Genomic DNA, 21,003 nt, shown 5'->3' on the forward strand with positions numbered 1-21,003 from the left:
CAAATAAAGCCACATTCACATTTCCAGGTACCCATCATTTTGGAGGCCATCATTTCGGTCCTCTGCAGTGAACACGGGCCATTATTATTGTTTAGTTACTGTCTCTTCCAGCTGCTGCAGTTAGCCTGCCTTGGGGTCAGGAGGGGATGGGGTGGGAATGCTATACCAATTTCTAAGTTCCAGCTCCCCTTGGTCAGCCCCATTTTATTCAAGCCGTCTCCAGGCTGGGGCAGGAAATTCTGTTTTGAAGTTACACTGGCCACATTATAGCGTTTCAGCATGTTCAAATTTCACTATCTGAGAACAAGAGCACTCTCCTCCCCCAGACACCAGTTAGAGTCCTCTGTCCCTTTTAGTTGCTCCTCATACCGGAGCAGGCTACACTTAACAAAGCATTTTCACATGCAGACCCACATTTGACCCTCACTGCAACTAAGCTGAAGGAGCTCATATCACCCCATATTGCAAGTGAGAAAACTGAGGCCTAGAGGGAAAATTGCACAAACCTACCTTTCCTGGCAGTTACAGACAATGGTTCAGCGGGCAGAAAAGAAGGCTGATATCATTGACGATGACTGCAGTAACAACGGTGCTGTGGAGAGCGTGTGCTCTGCTAGGCCCCCGGCTTAGTATTTTATGTCTCCTATTGCAAGTCATTCTCAAACTCTCTGCTGAAGAAGGTGGCATTACTTCTGTGTTACGGGTGTCGGCTCCAAGGCTCAGAGAGATGAAGTGCCATGTCCAAAGATGCACAGCTTTTAAATGATGAACTGGGACTTGAAGCCACAGCTGGCTGAGACTTTCTCCCCATTACTGTGCTGCTTGGAGGCCCTTTTCCAGTTTGGCCCATCTCGGAGCGGCCAAGATGGGAGAAGTGTCTCTCCGGGTCCCTCGCCGATCTGCTCAGGAGATGAAGCTCGTGAGAGACCGTCTCTCTCTGGTGGGGAGCGCCGATGCTCAGAGCAGTGGGCGGGGGAGGGGGGCAGCAGGGATGGGAATAGAGAGGCAGGTGGGCCCAGGGTCCCTGAGCGCTGGGACAGTCAGGGGGTGCTCCCTGCAGTGGGCCACCCTTGGCTTGAAGTGACGTTCCGGGGCAGCAGAGGGAGACTCAGCTCCTTGCCTCGGGCAGATGGGAGTTTAGCATCGGTAGTTCTGGGACCTGATAACTGTGTGCCCTTGGGCAAGTTACGGAACTTCTGCGTGCCTCTGTGACCTCACCTGCTGACTGAGAACGTGGGAGTGGAGTCGTCGTAGAGAACTGGGTGGGGGGGGGGGGTGGGCGGTGAATCAGCATCAGTTGGGGTGCTGGTGCCCAGGCCCCGCCTGGACCAACTGAATCCACACCTCCGGGGTGGGCCGCTGGCATCCGCGTTTTCAAAAAATCTCCCCGCCCAGTGATTCTGTGCAGCCAGGGTTAAGGACCCCCACTCTGCAGCTGAAGTACACGCCCCCCCAAGACACCTAAGGGCTCCGTACACGTGGTCCGTCACTATACGTGCCTCAGACAGCCGTGAAATTCACACTTATCGGGGTCCCCCCTGTGCCAGGCTCGACCCGGTGCCCTCTCTGACCTCATTCTTGCTCAGCCGTTTCTAGCCCTGATTCCGAGAGCATGAGTTAACTGGGCTCGATGCTGTATGAAGATATGGTCCAAATCTAATATTCTAAAAAGAAAGTTTTACTGACAAGGGGGAGAATCTGGAAAATGTGCCCACATCAGAGAAACAGAAACCCAGTGTGTAGGAAGTGCAAAGATCTCCAGCCCTTTACAGAGGCAGCTGGAGAAGAAAGAGTGGGCTGCAGGCTCTCTGTGGGTCCCCTGCTGAATACCTGCCCCTACAGTGCCCTCACCTCAGCATCCATAGTGTGGAAAGGTTTCTGTTGGGTGACTCTGTATTGGAGGGTTAGTTTTTAGCTGCAAAATTCTTTCCAAACGAGACCATAATTGGAACCCAGTAAATTAAGCAAGAACTTCCCTGCCACGCAAATCCCCGGGGGCGTGGTAAAGAATCTGCCTGCAGTATAGGAGCCGCAGGAGATTCGGGTTTTATCCCTGGGTCAGGAAGATCCCCTGGAGTAGGAAATGGCAACCCACTCCATTATCCTTGCCTGGAAAATTCCATGGACAGAGGGGCCTGGTGGTCTATAGTCCATGGGGTTGCAAAGAGTTGGACATGACTAAGCAAATCAGATCTGAGTTGCTTTGGTGTGAGTGTGTGGATCAGGGTAGGTGAGTGAGCGTGTGTGAGAGTCTCCATGAACAATTTGCAGGTGGATGTGTGTGTGAGTGTGTGAAGGCATCAGGGTGCTTGAGCATGGGATGAATGCAGGTGAAGGTTTGCGTCTATGTGAATATGTGGGTATGGGTAACTGTAGCGGGGTGTGAGTGTTTTCATGGGACTGTTGTGAACAGGTGAGAGTGTGTACGAGTGTGGTTTTCGAGTGTGAACCTGTATGAGTGTGTGGCATGCATGTAGGACGTGTGTGGCATGCATGTCCGCGTGTGTTAGGGGGCTGGGGGCAGGCCTCCTCCTTAGCCTCTCCCTCCTGCTGGCCTCCTCCACATCCTGCCCCGCACTCCTGCCTCCCCTGCCCCCGGGGAACAGTTAGGAACCATCTGGTCCACACATCTGCCCTGACCCCGCCACCCTGCCAGCCCCGGTTCTAATATAGAAACACTCGTTCTAATATAGAACCCCTCGCAGTGCTGAGCCAAGCATTGTCAGGAGCTCCTGAAATTGCCCGCTCCCGCAGGTCCCCACCTATTCCTCTCCGGTCCCACCCCCCGGTGCCCCGGGGCAGGCCCCTTCTCCTTCAGGCCAGTGAGGTTTTCTTGCAGAGCCGGGGGCCGAGTCCTCCGGAGCTGCTGCCCGGAGTGATGACTCACTGCAGCTGATGTCATCCTCAGGAGCCCAGGCCTCCATCACACTCAAAGAGGCTTTGTTCCCCACGTGGAAAAGGGCGGGCCATAAACTGAGAGAAGTCACGGCAAGGCTCTCCCCCGATGCCCACGGCCCTCACGCCCGCCCACACCTCCAGCCTTCGCTGTGACACGTGATGCATGTGGGCCCTGCGGTGGCTCTGAACCCGGTCAGGGAAGGCCTCACTGCAGCAGGAGAGCAGACACACTGCCTGCGCCCTGGGGCTCAAGTGTGGCTCTTACCCTGGGGCCAGTTCCGCCAGGCTCACGGTGCGTGCGTGTGTGTGTGTGCGTGTGCGTGTGTGTGCGTGCATGTGTGTGTGTCTATGTGTGTGTGTCTGTGTGCGTGCATGTGCGTGTGTGTGTGTCTCTGTGTGTGTGTGTGCGTGCGTGTTCGGGTGTGTGTGTGTGTGTGTGTGTGTGTGTGTGTGTAGCGGGACGGGCAGGCCCTGGCCACAGGAGGAGAGCCATCCCACTGTCCAGGCTCAGCTGGTCGGCTCCCTGGCCTCTGGGCCTGCCCATCCGACTCTCTTCTTCCTTCTGTGACAGCTGAGAGCTGGGGGCTGGCGTGCGGAACTGCAGAGGCCACAGGGGTGCCTGGCTCAGGGCCATGAGCGCTGGGCCCTGAGGGCTCCTGACGCGCTGCGCTGAGCACGGCCCTCGCGGGCCGGCCGTTCCCTCCAGTCTCGTCTGTTGCTGCCCTGCCCTGCAGATTCACCTGCAGCTCAGAGAAGCCAGTTGGCTTGGCCACCCCGGTTAGTGGTGGGCCTAGGGCTCACGCCCAGGTTGTTCTGCTCCCAAAGCCCAGGTGGTTAACCCTTACCTGTGTCTGCCAGCCAGGTGAGGACATCAGACTCACCCAGGCCAGACTCTGGAAGACTCTGATTTGATAGGGCCGGGCAGGAAGGGCAGACCGCTGTCTTTTCAGAAGCTCCTGGGGTGACTGATGAGTGGTTAGGGCTGGGACCTTCATGCCACGTCACACTACATACATAGTCAGATTTGAATCCTGGCTCCAGTTGCTCGTTATCTTCATGGCCTTGGGGGCAGTACTTGACTTTTCCAAGCCTCAGTTTTCTGTCTTGGAAAATGAGGTTAATAAAGTTATCTACTTCATAAAGAATCAAGGGTGAAGAAATGATGGAAAGCTCTTTGAATAGTGCCTGTCATGCGACCCGCCCACAGTAAATCTTAGCCACAGATCTTATTGTTTCTTTTCATCCCTTTATGGGTCACCCTTGCCGGACTGTGCTGGTAATGGGGGCCGAGAGATGGGTCTGCATGATCCATGCCCAGGAGCCCATGTCTATGCGTATCAGGGAAGGAAGGGAACCAACCACCAGAATGCAGAGAGGAGTGTGTTGAGGTGGAGGGATGGTCAGGGACTGTGGGGACACAGACGGAGGGAGGGCCGTGGGGGAAGCCAGGAGGCCGTGGGCTATAATAGGTTGGCTCCTGCTCTGCGGCTTCGGGCGAGTTACTTCCCCTCTTTGGGGCTTGATTCCTTCCTTTGCCAAATGGGAGATTGACCCCCATCTTGCCTTCCTTCTGGCAGAGGGAACAGACGAGAGGATGCTTCAGAAACCACAGGGGATGCTGCTGGGTACAGACTGACTCCTGCCGGGGCTCCCAGCTGGACCGAGCTCCTTCCAGCTGCCGGGCAGGGCAGCCAGGCTGCAGAGCCCACACCCTGCCAGGCCTCTGACCACCTCCAGGCCCCTTCAAAACCATCCTTTTCTCAGTTGAGGTCAGAGGCCTGAAAGAAAGAGAGACAGAGCGAAAGAGAGAGAAAGGAAAGCTCATACAGTAACTTCATTGAGCAGGAAAATTCTTGCACTATATATGAAAACCGGAAAAGGGAAAGAGGCGTTCTAAGTTTACATGTAGAAAAATGCTCTTCTGTAATTCAGAAAAATGAGGTCTTTGATTGTTGGCAAGCCCAGGTCTCCCTTCTAAGTTGATCCAGGATTTTTTTCCCTGGCAGGGAAACAGTTCTTTTTTCTAAGAAATGCATTGGGTGGTAGGTTTTTCTAAGAACCTCTTGAATCTTTGCTGGGTGCAGAGAGAGCCCCTGCAGCAGGAATTCTGTTGCGCTCGTTTTCCTTGGGAAGGGAGTCAGGTAGAGCTGGGCGCCTCGGGGACTCCAGGCTGGGTGGGGTGGTGCTTCCTCCCAGGCAGAGCCATGACATTTTCCTGGGCCAGTGCTCATCGCCTCCGGCCAGGTTGCGCTGCCCAAAGGCAAGGACATCTGTGAGGGGAGGGCTGGATTTGTGCTGGTCCCTTTTAGAGTCATTCCTTCCAGGCCTGAAGGCTGTGGGCTGAAGGAACCGGCAGTTAAGAGTGGTTAGAGAAACTGGAAAACAGATGGGAGAAGAGGATGCGAAATTGGAGACATTCAGACCTGGCAAGGGCCTTCGGAAGCCATCTGATGCAAGCCTCTCATTTCACAGATGAGGAGCCTGAGGCTCAGAGAGAAAGGAGGCCGCCACATGGGGCTGGTGGCAGAGTCTGCCTCCCAGGCCAGGGTCCCACCCTGTATAATGTCTGAGAGGCCGTAGTGTGGAAGTCCAGGCTGACTCGTGTGTGGTCCAGAGGGCAGAGTTAGGCCCAGCCAGGCGGGTGGGGGCTGCAGGCGGACATGCCTCAGCTTACTGACTTCGATTTGCCCAGCCGTGGCCAGGGTTGCCCTGGGGTGGGGGATGAGCTCCTGGACAGTGGACACGGGCAAGCAGTAACCGGAAGGACTTTCGTTGTGGGAAGGGGATGTGGCGGGGGAAGCTCCTCCAGATGGTGAGCTGCACATTTTCTGCATCGCGTCTGTGGCTTGGTGAACTCGCAGCAGGCAGCATAGGAGGCTTTGGGGATCTCCCCTCCGAGCGCAGGGAAACCCAGGAGAGAGATGCCCGGCTGGGGCCTGCAGGGCCGTCACGTGCGCTTTACCGTGCATACTTAGCCTGCCGGCTCCAGTGACCGGGCCATCTGGACCCCTGCCTGCCGCAGTGGGAGCAGGAGGAGTCAGTGACTCGCTGTTTAAGCTGGCTGAAGAGTTCTGCAGTCTTCCCAGCGGCAGGTGGAAGTGGGATGTAGGGAGGGGACCACCCTCTGCCTCCCCGGCCCCCCGGGTAGGAAGGGAGCAGAGGGTAGGAGGGAGGCACCGGTTCTAGTCCTGGCCTGTCCACCGTTCCCCACAGACCTCAGGCCTGCTCTCTCGGGGCGCTCCCAGACCTGACTCTGAGTCTACCGCTGGGGCCGCATTCTCCCAGTTTCCCCGGGCCCAGGCCGCGCCCCTCTCAGCTGCAGCCCGGGAAGCCGCTCCTGCGGTTCACGGGCGCAGTTCTCCGTGTGGCCACCAGGGGCCGCTGCCGCGCGCGCTCCTGCCGTGTCCTCAGCCTGCCCGGCTGGCTTCTCTGCAGCCCCCTCTGACCCAGAGCCAGAGGAACGCTCCTCGGGCCCTTGGGGCCGACAAGCGCGAACTCTGGGCTCAGGTCCCAGATCCTCATCTGTGAGATGAAGATGGAGCTGTGCAAAGCCAGATCCGGTTCCCTAAGGAGGCACAGCTCCGTAGCCCAGGCTCACCCCAGGCACTGCCTCAGGACCCCACAGATGGAAGGGCGGAGCCAGCCCATTACACAGAGGGAGAAACTGAGGCCCGCTGCGGGCAGAGCGGTGTTAGCGCTCCTGGGGAGGAGGAGAGGGTCGGGCTCCAGCTCCCCGCGGGCCTCTGGTCACTGTCGTCTCGGTGGAAAGAAAGCTTGAACCCTGCCCTGTTGGTTTCTTCATCACTAGGATTCTGTCCAGTTTCCATGGAAACCAGCTTTGGGCCCCTGGGAGGAGAGTTGCAGCATGTGGTGACTGTTCAGATTTTCCTCTGCCCAGCCCGCCTCTGAAGCCGTCTGGTTCCTCTTCCCGGTGGCCTCGGGAGGGGCTGCCGCCGAGTTGTGCTCCAGTGCCCAAACCACAGACGTGAGGAGAGTGGGGCCCAGTGGCATCCGTCTGTCCCCTTTCCTCAGGCCTGCTCTCTGCCAAGCTCTCCAGTGGGTATTTGGATGGCGGAGTCATGCCTGTGGCTCTGTGTGTAGGGTAGGAGGGAAGCTCCGGGGTCTTGGGGTGCAGTTGAGCGAGCTTAGAAAGATTCAGCTGTGAGACGATAGGGGAAGGTGTTACCAATAGAAGGAACAGAGTGAGCCAAGACCAGAACAGGAAAAGGGGGGGATGAAGAGATGAACCAGAAGGTGTCTTCAGTGGAATTTTGACTTGATTCTGAAGGTACTGGGGAGCCATTGAAGGCTCTGGAGTTTGTGAGTAGCATCAATGGATGCTAATAACAGAGACATCTGGATCAGGAGCTCCTTGAGAGCCTGCATTCTGGTTTCAGTTCCACATCCCCAGCTGCACACAAGGCATGATGTGCGGTCTTCACAAATGTTATCAAATTCACGAATGGAAGGGTGGGTTGGAGAACCCCCATTGAAATGAAGCCCTGTGTGTGCGCCAAGTCGCTTCAGTCGTGTCTGACTCTCTGCACCCCTGTGGGCCGTTGCCCACCAGGCTCCTCTGTCCATGGGATTCTCCAGGCAAGAACACTGGAGTGGGTTGCCATGCCCTCCTCCAGGGCATCTTCCCAACCCAGGGATCGAACCCACATCTCCTGCATCTCCTGCACTGGCAGGTGAGTTCTTCACCACTAGTGCCGCCTGGGAAGCCCCGAAATGAAGCTGTCCCTATGCATTAATGAAGTGAGATTAAGACTGAGGTCAGATGTCCTGTGAGACAGGCAGTTATCTGTGAAGTGTGGCACCCTCCCACGAAGGGGCCCAAGGTTCCCGAGGCTGGAGAGTTCTGTGATCAGTCCCCTGTTACCACCGCCCCTCCAGTCTTGCCCCTCAAGGATGGTGGAACGTCCCCCCAGCTGTGATCTCCATCCCCCCGCTTCCCGCCCAGCACAGAGCCATCCCAGGACAAGCCATGGACCCAGCTGCCGGGCCTGTTTGTCTTCGCTTTCTGGCTTCTCTCCTCTCCCTGGTGGCTGCCTGAGCAGGTGGCCCTCCCGCCAGAGGCCAAGGGGAAGTGAGCCAGCAGGCCCAGGCGCAGCCCTGAGCGTGGGTCAGCCCAGGCCAGGGGCCACTCCCTGCCCCATCACAGCGTGCCGTGGGACAGTGTGTGTGGGGGGGGGGGGGTTGCTGAGAGCACAGCAGGGGCTGGCTTGGGCTCCCTTTAGGCTGTGGCTTGGCTCCCCCTGCAGCTGACCCGGTGGAAGCAAGGCCTGCTGCCCGCCGCTTGCATGCTGGTTCTGCCTCGCGGCTGAGGTCTGGGCAGCAGGGGGCAGGTAGGATTAGGAGAGGATCTCTTTGCAGACTTTGGTTTTTACTAAGCTCATACCTTTGGATCAAGCAGAAGACCAGTTTCTACTATTTGTTGAGCACTTGTACTTTTCTTCCATTATCTCATTTGGTCCCCGTGTGTGAGACAGGTGGGACGTTCCTACATCACCAGCAAGTTACCCGCCCAAAGCTGCTCACTTGGTAACTGACACAGGCTGAATCTGAACCCAGCTCCGTCCAGCGCCAAGGCAGGTCTCTACAGAGGCCTCTTCCGTCCACTCTCGAGCTGGCCCACCGGTGGCCTGTGCTGTGCGTGGCTCGGGCAGCCCAGGGGGCGTGGGGGGCACCAGCTGCGGACACCTGCCGCTCCGAGTCGCCCCCAGGCAGAATCACATCTCCCCTCTGCCGTTCTCGCTTCTCTGCTCCACCTGTCACTTCCTGGATGTGAGTCCTGGTCATGAAACTCTCTCCTTGGCCGTTATGTCCCTGTCTATACAATAATGAGGTTGGCTAGATGGGGGATTTTTTTAAATTTTTTTCCTGAAGCAGAATCCTCCTGAAACTAGGAATTCCCAAAATGGCCATGTGGAAGCCTGGGCTTTACGGCTTTACATGGCAGCACTGGGCTGGTTTAAGCAGGCTTCTGGGTGGGAAGCTCTCCGCCCCTGGCCCGGAGTCCCCGGAACCCTCACCTGTCCCTTGAGCCCTTGGGACATCACTTAGAAACGAGCCTCTGGGTGAGAGGCCTGGGTCAGATGCCCCCTGTGGGACCACACGTTCTGCAAACCACACATCCCACCGGAAAGGGGCTTCCTCTCCTCTTCCCAGCAGGAGAGAGAGACGAGCCGGAGGAAAAGCGTTCCCTGGATCAGATGGAGAAGAAAGCAAAGCTGTCAGCAGGGTACTCATGCTTTTACTTGGTTTTTATCTTTAAACCGTGGAGGGGAGAAAAGAAATCTCCGTGGGGTGCTTGCTCTTATTTCTATTTCTTTTCTTTTCACTCTTTTCCCCTTTCTATACAGAAATGGGCTCTCTTTGAGCGAGTAAAAACATGAAGAAAAGATTTTGTACTTTCTAAAAGAGGATGTAAAGAGTTAATATCTAAAAATATGTAAATGTCTATTTTTCACATCTTGTACTTGAGGTAAAATTCAAAAAGTATAAAAGAGTATCCAGTGAGAAGAAAGTCTCCTGTTGTCAGCCAGCCACCAGCTTCCTTCCCTGGAGACAGTCTCTGGCCTCAGCTTCTCGTGTATCTTTCTAGAGATACTCTAATATATGTTTTACGTATTTAATATGTGTTCCTATGTGTAGTTCCAGTGGACAGCAGTTCTGTTCTGCCCCTTGTTTTTCTCTTTGTTTCTAGTTAATACATCTTGATGTCGCTCAGTTGCTCAGCTGTGTCCGGCTCTTTGTGACCCGTGGACTGCAGCTTGCCAAGCTTCCCTGTCTTTCGCTGTTTCCCGGAGTTTGCTCAGGTTCATGTCCATTGAGTCAGTGATGCCGTCTTCCATCGCTCCCTTCTCCTCCTGCCCTCCATCTTTCCCAGCATCAGGGTCTTTCCCAGTGAGTCGGCTCTTCTTGTTTCATATTAATAACTAAGGAGTCACACCTTTTTACAGGCTTCACAAGCGGACTTCCCTGGGGGTCCAGTGGTTAAGGGTCTGCCTTGCGGTGCAGGGATTGTGGGTTTAGCCCCTAATTAGGGAACCGAGGTCCCGCATGGCACAACACCGCTAAGTGTGATCAACTAAGACCTGAGGGAGCTGAATAAATAAATATGTTTTAAAAATAAATAAAGGCTGCATTGGATTTCATTGTGCGAATATAACAAAAGTTAGGATTTATTTAACCATTCCCCAAGAATTCCAAGGTGGAATGGTTTAGATAGGTTCAGATACATTTTAAACAGCGCTGCAATGGATATTCTTGTAAGTTCTCTATATGTCACATATATAACTTTATCTGTTTTAAAAATTCAAAGAAGTATATCCGCTGCGTCAAAGAGTGCATATGCACTTTTAATTTTGATAAATATAGTGAAAGAGCTCCTCCCACAGATGTTATCCGCTTTACACTTCTCCCAGCAGTGCATGCAATAGCCTGTTCCCTAAACCCTTGCTAAACAGAATGTTATGCAATGTTTTGATATTTGCCAGTCTGATAGGGAAAATGCTGTCTCTTCATAATCTCGTCTTGTATCTTTCTTGTTCTGAACGAGGCTAAGTATCTGTTCATGTGTTTAATAGCCATTTTTTTGTTCTTTTACTGTGGAAAGCATTTCCTATTCTTTGCCTGTTTTTTCTTTTGGATTATTTTGTTGCTGTTCAGTCACTCAGTCATGTCCCACTCTGCGATGCCATGGACGGCAGCTCACCAGGCTTCCCTGTCCTTCACCACCTCCTGGAGCTTGCTCAAGCTCCTGTCCATTGAATCAGTGATGCTGTCCAACGGGCTCATCCTCTGTCGTCCCCTTCTCCCTCCTTCAATCTTTCCCGGTATCTTTGGATTATTGACCTCCTGCTTATTCATTTGTTTTGTGTATTAAGGTGATTTGTTTGTTGTCTGTGACATATGCAGCAAATATTTTTGTCCAGGCTGGGATTTTATTTGACACTATGGGAATTTATAATTTGTGTGTCATTAAATTTAGCCAAATTTATGAATCTTCTTATTTTTGCCTTCTTGGGTCTGCTATACTTTACCTTCTGTTTTAGTGCAAAGTGGACAGAAAAAAGCATTGGATTGAGACTCAGGTCTGTTTATAATTGCCAAACCGCTTCCCTCTTTTAACCTCAGTTTTGCCTTCTTTCTGTAGGCTGAAGAGGTTGAATTTCATTTATTTGTTCTTCCTTTTTTTTCATTCATTCATTTCTCAGCACTGAGCTGGGTGTGGGAACATAGAGATGAATGGTGTGGTCCAGTGGGGAGAGAGGCCAGTGACCCACCGGGGCTGAGGGTGGGGGACGCTGGTGTGTTTCGAAGGAGGAGGATGTAGGTCAGGAGGTGAAACAAGGGATTTCAGGGTGGGGGTGAAGAACGCGGAGTTATTCTGGTAGAAATAGCCAGTGGGATGAGGCGGCGGAGGGGAGGGGCCTGCCATGGCCCGGGGGACGGGAGGGACATCGTCGGGCGTCCCGGGCAGTCAGTGAGCTGCTGGGCCTGGACCGCAGAGGCCTCTCCGGCCAGCTGCCCAGGCCGCTGGGGACAGGGAGGGCACAGACGACCAGAGAAGCCTTCTCATCAAGGCCTCAGCGTGATCAGACTGGCCCTTTTGCCGAAGATGCAATGGTCATTTTCTTCAGTGCTGTGACATATTTACCATGACAGTTTTAACAGAGAATACTACAAGGAATACTTTCAAATATCACCTAGTTTAAGAAATAACATCATCGCTGTAGTGGAGAAGCCCCTACGGACTGCTCCCCAAATCTCGTCTCTGTACCTCCCCTAGATGTTGGCAGGGACACGCTTCTGGTGGGCATGTAAAATAGCACAGTTGCGTCTTAATGATAATTAGGATGATAATTGCATCAAAAAAGAAATGATGATTATGGCATGTGATGTGGGCGTTAGCTAATGCTAGAGTGGTAATCATATTGCAGTATATAAGGGCATCAGATCAACACTTTGTTCACCTTAAGCTTATAAATCTTGTTTGTTGGCTATATGTCAGTTTTTTTAAATGGCAAAGTTGCTTAAGAGAGCAATTTAGCCATACGCAGTGAAGTTACAGGTGCGAATGTCCATATCATTGAATAATTCAACCCCTAAGTAGTGGACTCATTTGCACAGGTAAGTGCAAGGAGATGTGAATAAGAAAGTCCAGAGCAGCGGTGGCTGTAATAGTGATGGGAAACCTCACTTTCCATCAGCAGAAAGGTGAAGTAATCCACAGCGACTTATTTATACATAGAATACTGCTGTCAGTGGATGAACGTGTAGACAAAATGTGGCCTATTCACGCAATGGAATATTATTCAGCCATAACAAGGAGCAAAGTGCTGACATGCTAAGCGAAAGAAGCCAGACACAAGAGGCCACACGTTATGTGATTCCTTTCAAATGCAGTATCTGAAACAGGTAAATCTAAAGCAAGAGAGAAATTAGTTATTGCCTAGGACTGGAGGTGGAGTGATTTAGTGGTGACTGCTAAAGCGGTTCAAGGTATATTTTGGAGATGATGAAAATGTTTTAAAGTTTGATCATGTGATACTTGCAAAACTGAATATATTAAGAGAGTGAATTCTGCATTTTAAATGCATGAAATTTATGATATGTAAATTATGTCTCAATAAAGCTCTTTTAGAAATAATAATTAAAAAAAAGAATACTGCTGTGAAAACATGAAACTTGGAGCCACACTCAACAGGGATAAGTCACAAAAAATACAATGTTGAGTGGGAAAAAGAAGTTCCAGAATGCACGTAGCCTGCCAACACTCGTGAGGTCAGGAGACAGGCACTGCATACCGCGTTCTGCTAGAGACATATCCTCACGTGGTAAACACACAAAGGCACGCGTGGGGATGATAAACACCAGACCCCCAGGGTGGCTGCCTCTGGGGCACCGGCAGGGGGAAAGGATCAGAGAGCTCCGGAGAGCTTCGGCTGAGTTGATACTTCCTTTCTTAAGTGGGGCGCTGGGCCCATGCCTATTCCTCATGTTATTCTTGTCTTAAAAATGTTAATAGTATATTTTATATAGCTCAGAGTTTCCGCAAATTATCATCTCAACATGTAATCAATCTAAACAGATTAAACAACAGACTTTTGAACTCTGTGGGAGCAGGCGAGGGTGGGATGTTTCGAAAGAACAGCATGTATATTATCTATGGTGAAACAGATCACCAGCCCGGGTGAGATGCATGAGACGAGTGCTCGGGCCTGGTGCACTGGGAGGACCCAGAGGAGTCGGGTGGAGAGGGAGGTGGGAGGGGGGATCGGGATGGGGAATACGTGTAACTCTATGGCTGATTCATGTCAATGTATGACAAAACGCACTGAAATGATGTGAAGTAATTGGCCTCCAACTAATAAAAATAAATAAATAATAAAAAAAAATAAACAGATTAAACAAAATGACAATCTTACATTCCTTTTTTCAAACTTACTTTTTCAAAATCCAGTTTGTGTCTATTGTCCATCTGCAGGGTTCCCGTCCACCCCTGCCTGGGGCCTGCATTCTTATCTCATCACTTTAGGTGCATGTGGGTGCAGGCCACTGCAAGCCAGCCTGCAGCCTTCTCCCAGGGAATAGTGGTTGGGTGGCTCAAGGCTTGTGAGCCTAAGTCCTTTCCAGGCCGCCACGATGGAGCCCTGTGTTTCTCCCGGCAAGGGGTGGTGGTGAAGAGCACAGGCTCTTTAGTCAGATGCTCTGGCTTTGGACTTCTGATGGGCTTACTTTGGGCAAATTTTTTACCTTCTCTAAGTTCTCTCTGGGGCTTCCCAGGTGGCACTAGCGGTAAAGAATCCAGCTACCCATACAGGTGATGCAGTTTCCATCCCTGGGTTCAGAAGATGCCCTGGAGAAGGAAATGGCAGCCCACTCCAGTGTTCTTGCCTGGAGAATCCCGTGGACAGAGGAGCCTGGCGGGCTGCAGTCCACGGGGTCGCAGTGGGGCTCCACTGAGCGACTGAACACACACGTTCTCTCTGGGATGGAATGGGGATGGTAGTGCCTGGCCTCATAGCGTTGTTGTGAGGAGTAAATGTGCTAATGTCTGAAGAGCTGAGAGCCTGCTAAAAATGAGAGCTCAGGGAATGTGGGCGATGCTGTCATAATGACGACAGTGACAAAGGGAGTTGACCGTGCGTGAGAAGGATGCAGATTTCAGTTGTCCTGAGGTCTGGGAGCACTTCGTTTTGTCCCTGCTTTTCCCCCACATCCTGAGGCACTTGAACAGTAGACCTCATTCAAAACACAACAAAACAAACCTGCCCACTTTTGCAGAGAGAAATGGGGGGAAATCCCTATGTTGACGTGGGGGAACATTGTAGAAATATTCTAGGAATATTCTTACATATTTTCCAAACTGCTGATCGTGACTTGTTCGTGGGTAATGAAATCAATTTAGTAGGTTGTTTCCAGCATGTTTTTTAATGAAATAAAAAAGAAAAAGAATTATTAAATGGAAAGGAAAACATCATAGTGCCTGGTGAGTATTAAAAGCAAATAATGTTTTATGAAACATCTGTTTCAGGGTGACAGATATATATTTGTCTAAACGTGCATATTGGGTGGCCATGTACATGTATTTCTTATTATGGGTCATTGTCAAAGAAGTTTGACAAACAATGATTAAGACGCTGCAGTGGGGTTCTGGAAGGATCCCGTTTCATTTCCTGAGTATATTTCCTCCTTGTTTCCAAGCAGAGTAGAATGCATGTGTGAAGCATGGCCTCTTCTCTCCCTCCCTGCAGGACTGGCTGCCCAGGGGCACCTGGACCTCACAGAGCTCATCGGTGTCCCGCTGCCGTCGTCCGTGTCCTTTGTCACCGGCTATGGTGGCTTCCCAGCCTACAGCTTTGGGCCTGGTGCCAACGTCGGGCGTCCGGCCAGGACCCTCATCCCATCCACCTTCTTCAGGGACTTCGCCATCAGCGTGAGGGTGAAGCCCAGCAGCCCCCGAGGCGGTGCGCTCTTTGCCATCACGGACGCCTTCCAGAAGGTCATCTATCTGGGCCTGCGGCTCTCGGGCGTGGAGGACGGCCGCCAGCGGGTCATCCTCTACTACACGGAGCCCGGCTCCCAGGTGTCCCGCGAGGCCGCCGCCTTCCTGGTGCCCGTGATGACCCACAGGTGGAGCTACTTTGCTGTGATCGTCCAGGGCGAGGAAGTGACCCTCCTCGTGGACTGTGAGGAGCATGGCCGCGTCCCCTTTCCGAGGTCCTCCCAGGCCTTGACCTTTGAGCCCAGCGCGGGAATCTTTGTGGGCAATGCAGGAGCTACGGGGCTGGAGAGATTCACTGTGAGTCCAAGTATTGCAGACGCGGAGGCTGCTGGATACTGCAGCAAACACAAGCGACTGCTCTTATTATCATTTTATCCTTATGTCCTCAAAGAGGCATGCATGTTCGTGGGACGAACGCTAGGCTCGAAACTCAGAACTCTAGTCCTGAGTTTTCAGTGTAGCCTGATGATTTTAGACAACAGCTGAATTCTCTGATCCTCTGTGTTTTCTTATCTGTGAATGGGGATTAGAAAACTTAGGGTTGTAGACTCATGTGAGCTAGCCTGTGTGAAAGCACTTTGTCTGTTTTTAGGCATTATAAAAAGGGTAAGGTTTGTAATATCTTTCAGTGATTTTATCTTTGGAAAAGGTGACGGCTGCATATAATTTCTGCAAAGGTGGAAGAGCTGAGATGAGACAGTGTGAGCTAGTTGCTCTCTCTCCTTTGGGACAATGTGCCTTGAAAAAATATCGGAAGACTGATTTTACTGTCAAATGGATTTTTATGAATGAGCCATTCTAAAGCAAATCCCAAGTTATTGTAGTCATTCATTTAGTCACCACTATTCTTACTGGGTTGGGAGGATCCCCTGAAGGAGGGAACGGCTACCCAATCCAGTATTCTGGCCTGGAGAATTCCGTGGACTGTATACTCCACGGGTTCGCAAAGAGTCGGACAAGACCGAGCAACTTTCACTTTCACTTTGATTCTTACTGATACCTTCCCAATTGATTTAAGGCAGGACTGGGTTGGAGTTTGGGTTTATATGTAATACAGTGGAATAGGGATTTTAGGAAGGTGGAATCCAATGAACAGTTTTGAAGCTCTCACTTGGAGATGGGCTTCCCTGCTGGCTCAGATGGTAAAGAATCCGCCCACAATGCAGGAGACCCGAGTTCTATCCCTGGCTCGGGAAGATCCCCTGGAGAAGGGAATGGCAACCCACTCCAGTACTCTTGCCTGGAGAATTCCATGGACAGAGGAGCCTGGCGGGCTGCAGTCCACGGGGTCACAAAGAGTCGGACACAGCTGAGCGACCAACACCACCACCACATGTGCAGAATGGGCTGTCGGGGGTAGGGAGGGGAGGCAGAGTGGAGGCAGGGAGCCTGGCGGACAGCCACGCTGGGGACAGGTCCTTCCCGCTGGAAGCTTTGAGCCATGGGGCAGAGAGTTTCTGGTGGGGAAGGCGCGTACTCTAGGGCTCATTGCTGACAAGTTAGGGACCTGGGGCCCTGTCGGGAGGCTGCTGTTACTCTGCACTTTGAATACTGAGCTCTCCAAGGACCTCTCTGGTTAGTGGGATTCATTTTACGTTGTCCCGGGGAGAGTCCCCGTGATGAGCGCAGGCCTGGAGATGGCATGGTTTTCTTCTCATGGCCTCGGGCAGCACTTCTCCCTCCTGTCCTTTCACTGGTTCTGCCCTGTATAAAAGCAGTCGTGCGTCCCACTGACGCCGGGCCGTAAACGTGGCCTCTGACCCCTCTGCTTTCCTCCAGGGCTCGGTGCAGCAGCTCATCATCCACCCTGACCCCAGGACTCCCGAGGAGATGTGCGAAGCCGAAGAATCCTCGGTGAGCCCCCCACTTCTCCCTGTCACCCCCACAGTGGGCCCTGAAGCCCCAGCAGCCAGAGAAGGGCCTGGGACCCAGGCAGTTTCCACCCCAAACGTCATGGAGTCTCTGAAACCCCTTATTCTGGCAAGCGCTCCATCAGGTCCTGTTTTGAGCTTTTTGGCTTCATTGTTATTTCTGAGGACTTCAGCCATGTCTCTGGTGTACGGTGGCGGGGTTGTGCTTCTTCTAAGGTGTTAGGTTCTTCCGTGGCTGTGCCAGTCAATGGCCTGGTTTCCAGACTTCCTGCCAAGAAAGGGTGTCAGGATTCTAAAATAAAAGTTAAAAATTCCAAGACATTCTGAATGTAAATTCTTATAAAAACAAACCTAAATTTAGCTTTTATGCTTGGCAAATGAATCAGTTCCTCAGTTAAAGGGGGTGGTAAGCAGGGAAAAAAAGATGGGTCCTTTTCCGTCTTCCTTCCTCCTCCCCCTCCCTCTAGGACTGACTGAGTACATGCAGGCTGACAGACCTAGGGAGATGCTGGAGGTAAAGAGATGAACTGGGGGTCGTCTGCATCCTCACGTTGTTCAGACATACCCAAAAGCAGTGACAGAGCTGAGTGTGATTGGCCCTCAGACCCAAATTCTACAAGTCAGACGGGGGCGGGAAGGTGGAAAAGGAAGAATAGGAAGCCGGTCAGGAAGGAGTTGATACCTGATCAGTGACAAGCAAGAGTCAGCCAGATGAAGAAGAAAAGGTACTCCCAGCAGAAGACACCACACAGAGAAGGAAAGTCATAGGCCCGCAGAGCGTGGCATATTCGTAGACCTTCCTATCCTCTATCTGTCAGCCCCAAAGCTAAGCATAAACTGCTTTCACTCATTCAGTAAAAAATGCTGCCAGTGTAGTTGGAAAGCCAGCCCCTCAGAGGTAGAACTTGGCCCTGGGAGAATATTTGCTCTCCTTGAGTCCATGATTCCAGCCTTGAGTCCATGATTCCAGTCCATGACTCTCTCAGAGTCAATGACGCTGAGAGAAGGGAAAACGTGTGTGTATATATTGCTTCACCTCTATGGTGCTATTAATATTGAACGAACAGAAACAATCCAAGGGTCCACAGTAGGTTACAGAATCGTGGCACATGGTGTCCTGGCTGCCCTCGGGGGGCTAATTGTGAAGACTAGGTAACAAGGGGAGGATGTTCTTCAGAAGAAATGGTTCCCAGAGAGAGAAATTCTGGGGACAGTCACCAGAGCGGGAGTGCCTTTCGATCAAGAAAGGAGGGCACTTGGGCAAAATGTAAGTAGGTTTATTGGAGAGACTACATTGATTGTATTTTTTGTGTGTTTGTTTGAGCAAGAAAATGTGGAAGGAGACAAAAAGAACAGCTCAATCACATGCTTTCTCCTCCATCCCACCTTCTCTGGACACTTCCATCTACATCTTTCCTTTTACATGCACCCTGTTTCTCCACAGGAGTCTGTTTCTATGACTCCCCAGTTATAAACTTTTCTCCCCCCTCTGCCCACATGATTTGTCTCCACACAGGCATCTGGAGAGACCAGCGGGCTCCAGGAGACAGATGGAGTAGCTGAGATCTTGGAAGCGGTCACCTACACTCAAGCCCCAGTGAGTACTGGGTTCTGTGCGGTGGCATCTTGGTCCGCTTTTAGAGGGCTCGGCATTGTCCAAGAGGACCCAGAGTCTTGGTCTGGAGTCTCTGTCCTCACATCTGTGACTTCGTTCTGCAGCTCACGGGGGGAAGTCAGGAAAATACTGGCCAGTGGGCATTTCGCAAACTCCTCAGTGTTGGGGAACGCCAGTACCCAGCTGCCGCCCCGCGCTGTGACCAGGGGAGGGCTGTCCAAAGGCAGACTGCCCCATCGCCTCCCAGCGGTGTGAGCCTCGGCGACTTACTCAGCCTCTCTGAGCCTCGGCCCCTCTTCCCCCAAACAGCAGTCAGAGTGCTATCTTGTGGGGTCCTTGTGAGGTCCGATGAGGCTCTGCAAGGGAGAGGTCTCGGCCCCGTCCCTGGCACACGGGAAGTGGCTGCTGTCACACTTGTTCGGGGCTCTGGCTATGAGAGGGAAGTTGGGGTCCTCACTCCTATGAGACGCAGAGCCCTCCCAGGAGCTCCTTTCTGCTCCCGTGGGAAAGGCAGCATCCTCCCAGTGGTGTGGGCCTCCTCCCTCCTGGGAATGTGTCCCACGGCCGAGACAAGGAAGTGGTTTTGAAAGCACTGAATCAGACTGTGGAGACACCGAGGAGCCTGTTCTAATAAAAACAGCCAGCAGTGTCTGAGTCACTGGACACGGAAGCCCCAGCCATCTCTGAGCCTGGTCTGGCTCAGTCTATGGACACAACTCTAATGGCAGAAAGCAGGGAGCGGGAAAGAAGGCAGAGGCTGTAGATCATAGACCTCCAGGGATAGAGGTGTGGGCGGGGCAGAATAGGACCAGGGTCTGTTAGCGTGAGAGGGACTTAACGGTCTCCTCTTCCTGTTGCGAGGTGTCCAGAAAGCTGCCCTTGGTACTACGGAACAAACTGTGAGGTCCAAAGAAGGGAAGAGGCTGAGCCGAGGCTAGGGCTAGGGTTTGGCTGTGACCCTGTGCTGCTGGCCTGGGTGGTGTTGCAGGGGTTCTGCCCCGGCCCTGCGGGCCCACAGTCAATTTGGGGGTAGCTGTGATGGAGGAAGCGAGGGGTCCACGGTGCCCGCCTGGGTGGTGACTCGGGGTGTCTGCTGAGCCGAGTTGCAGTCCCACGGGCCCGTCAGCCCCTGGCCGTCCCACCGGCATGTCCGGGACGTCGGGCAGCAGGGCACAGCGCCATGGTCCTCCAGGCTCCCTGGTCTGACGCTGCCCTCGTGAGCCAGCTCACAGCTCGGAGCGAGGCTGACCCGGGCAGAGAGACGAACAGCCCAGGGGGCCCTGAGGGACTGACACGGCGTGGGGCTTAAGAGCACGGGGCGCCAGGGAGGAGGAGGCGGGTCGCCCGGCTGTAACCTCCTTCGCAGGGCGGTGCTTTCCCGGAGGAGCCGCTGAGGTGCGCAGAGGGCAAAGCGAGGCCTGAGGGTGTGCAGCCTGGAGGCGGCAGAGCCGGGCTTCTGGCCTGGTGCGGGCCGCTGGCAGTCACGTCAGCCCCAGACTGGGGACTGCCCCCTCTCACCCTGCCCTGGAAAACTCCCTCCCCGGCTCCCCGCCCAGGACGGGGGATTTCCCTCTTCGGCTCAGACGTGCCCCTCCCTTCTCTAGCTGACTTTTCTCTGGGAATGAATCTCACTTCCCCGTCCTCACCCTTTGCAGCCTGCCACCCTCCTAGATACAAGCCATGACCCTCAGACGGAATCAAGCACCGCCTGAGCCTCCAGGGACTTAGAAAGCCAGCCCCTCCTCACCTCCTTCCCCGTTTAGGGCAGAGTCCCTGCTGCCCCATTCGTCCTCCTGCCACGTCAGTGTCTGCTGGCACACCTTTCCATTTCTGGAAGGTTCTGTCTTTGCTGAGTTAGAATTAATGCCCTCTGGTTCTCAGCCCTGGCTGTGCCTCAGAGTCCTGAGTGTGTGTGTGTGTCTGTGTGTGTGTGTCTGTGTGTGTATGTATGTGTTTATATATAGCGTGTGTATGTATGGGGGGGTGGGCGGAGCTGGGAGACGGTCTTAAAAAAAGCCCCTTGCCTGGGCGCACGCCCAGACATTCAGATTCGTGAATGAGTGGAGTGACATTGAGGGTCCGTCTTACACAAAGCTCTGCAGAGGATTTTTCTCCACATCCAGGCCCTCTCTTCCAGCTACGCCCGAGGCTCACAGACGCCCAGCACACCCAGCCCTTTCATCCCTTGTCCGTGCCTGGCTCCTGCAGTTGCGTTTGCCGGGCGGGCCCTCACCCATCCCATCTCTGCCTGGCCAGTTCCCACGCCTCCAGGGTCCAGTCCGCAGCCCCTCACTGGCGGCCACGGCCACGCACCGCTCCTCACGTGCGGCTCCCATCCCGTAATCTCGCAGCGAGTAGCGTCTGGGTCTGTGTCTCCCCGATCATCCAACAGTTCAAGGACAGACGCCCTTCTTATTCATTCATTTCCATATCCCAGGGACCAGCCAAGCCATGGAACATAGTAGGGCCTCAAGAGATATGTGTTGAAGGTGGGCCAGCAAATTACCAGATTTTAATTTAAAATTAAAGACTCAACATTCCCGTTTTGTCGCAGGCCACACCGGTTCTCCATCTACACTAACCCCTGAAGACCAGCAGCAGGC

At 53.1% G+C, this 21,003-nt stretch overlaps 1 protein-coding gene across 4 annotated transcripts in view; it reads left to right on the forward strand.

The window, feature by feature from the left end:
- The window catches only part of COL15A1 (collagen type XV alpha 1 chain), a 101,646-nt gene that overhangs the window by 19,337 nt on the left and 61,306 nt on the right, over positions 1 to 21,003 (forward strand). For all 4 annotated transcript variants that reach the window (XM_065907783.1, XM_065907786.1, XM_065907785.1 and 1 more), the window contains 3 exons: positions 14,664 to 15,211; positions 16,694 to 16,768; positions 18,302 to 18,382. In XM_065907783.1, the coding sequence (XP_065763855.1) occupies positions 14,664 to 15,211; positions 16,694 to 16,768; positions 18,302 to 18,382 (704 nt within the window). The remainder of the gene's footprint in view (positions 1 to 14,663; positions 15,212 to 16,693; positions 16,769 to 18,301; positions 18,383 to 21,003) is intronic.

Source organism: Muntiacus reevesi, chromosome 17 (assembly GCF_963930625.1).
Source record: "Muntiacus reevesi chromosome 17, mMunRee1.1, whole genome shotgun sequence".
Taxonomy (NCBI): Eukaryota; Metazoa; Chordata; class Mammalia; order Artiodactyla; family Cervidae; genus Muntiacus; species Muntiacus reevesi.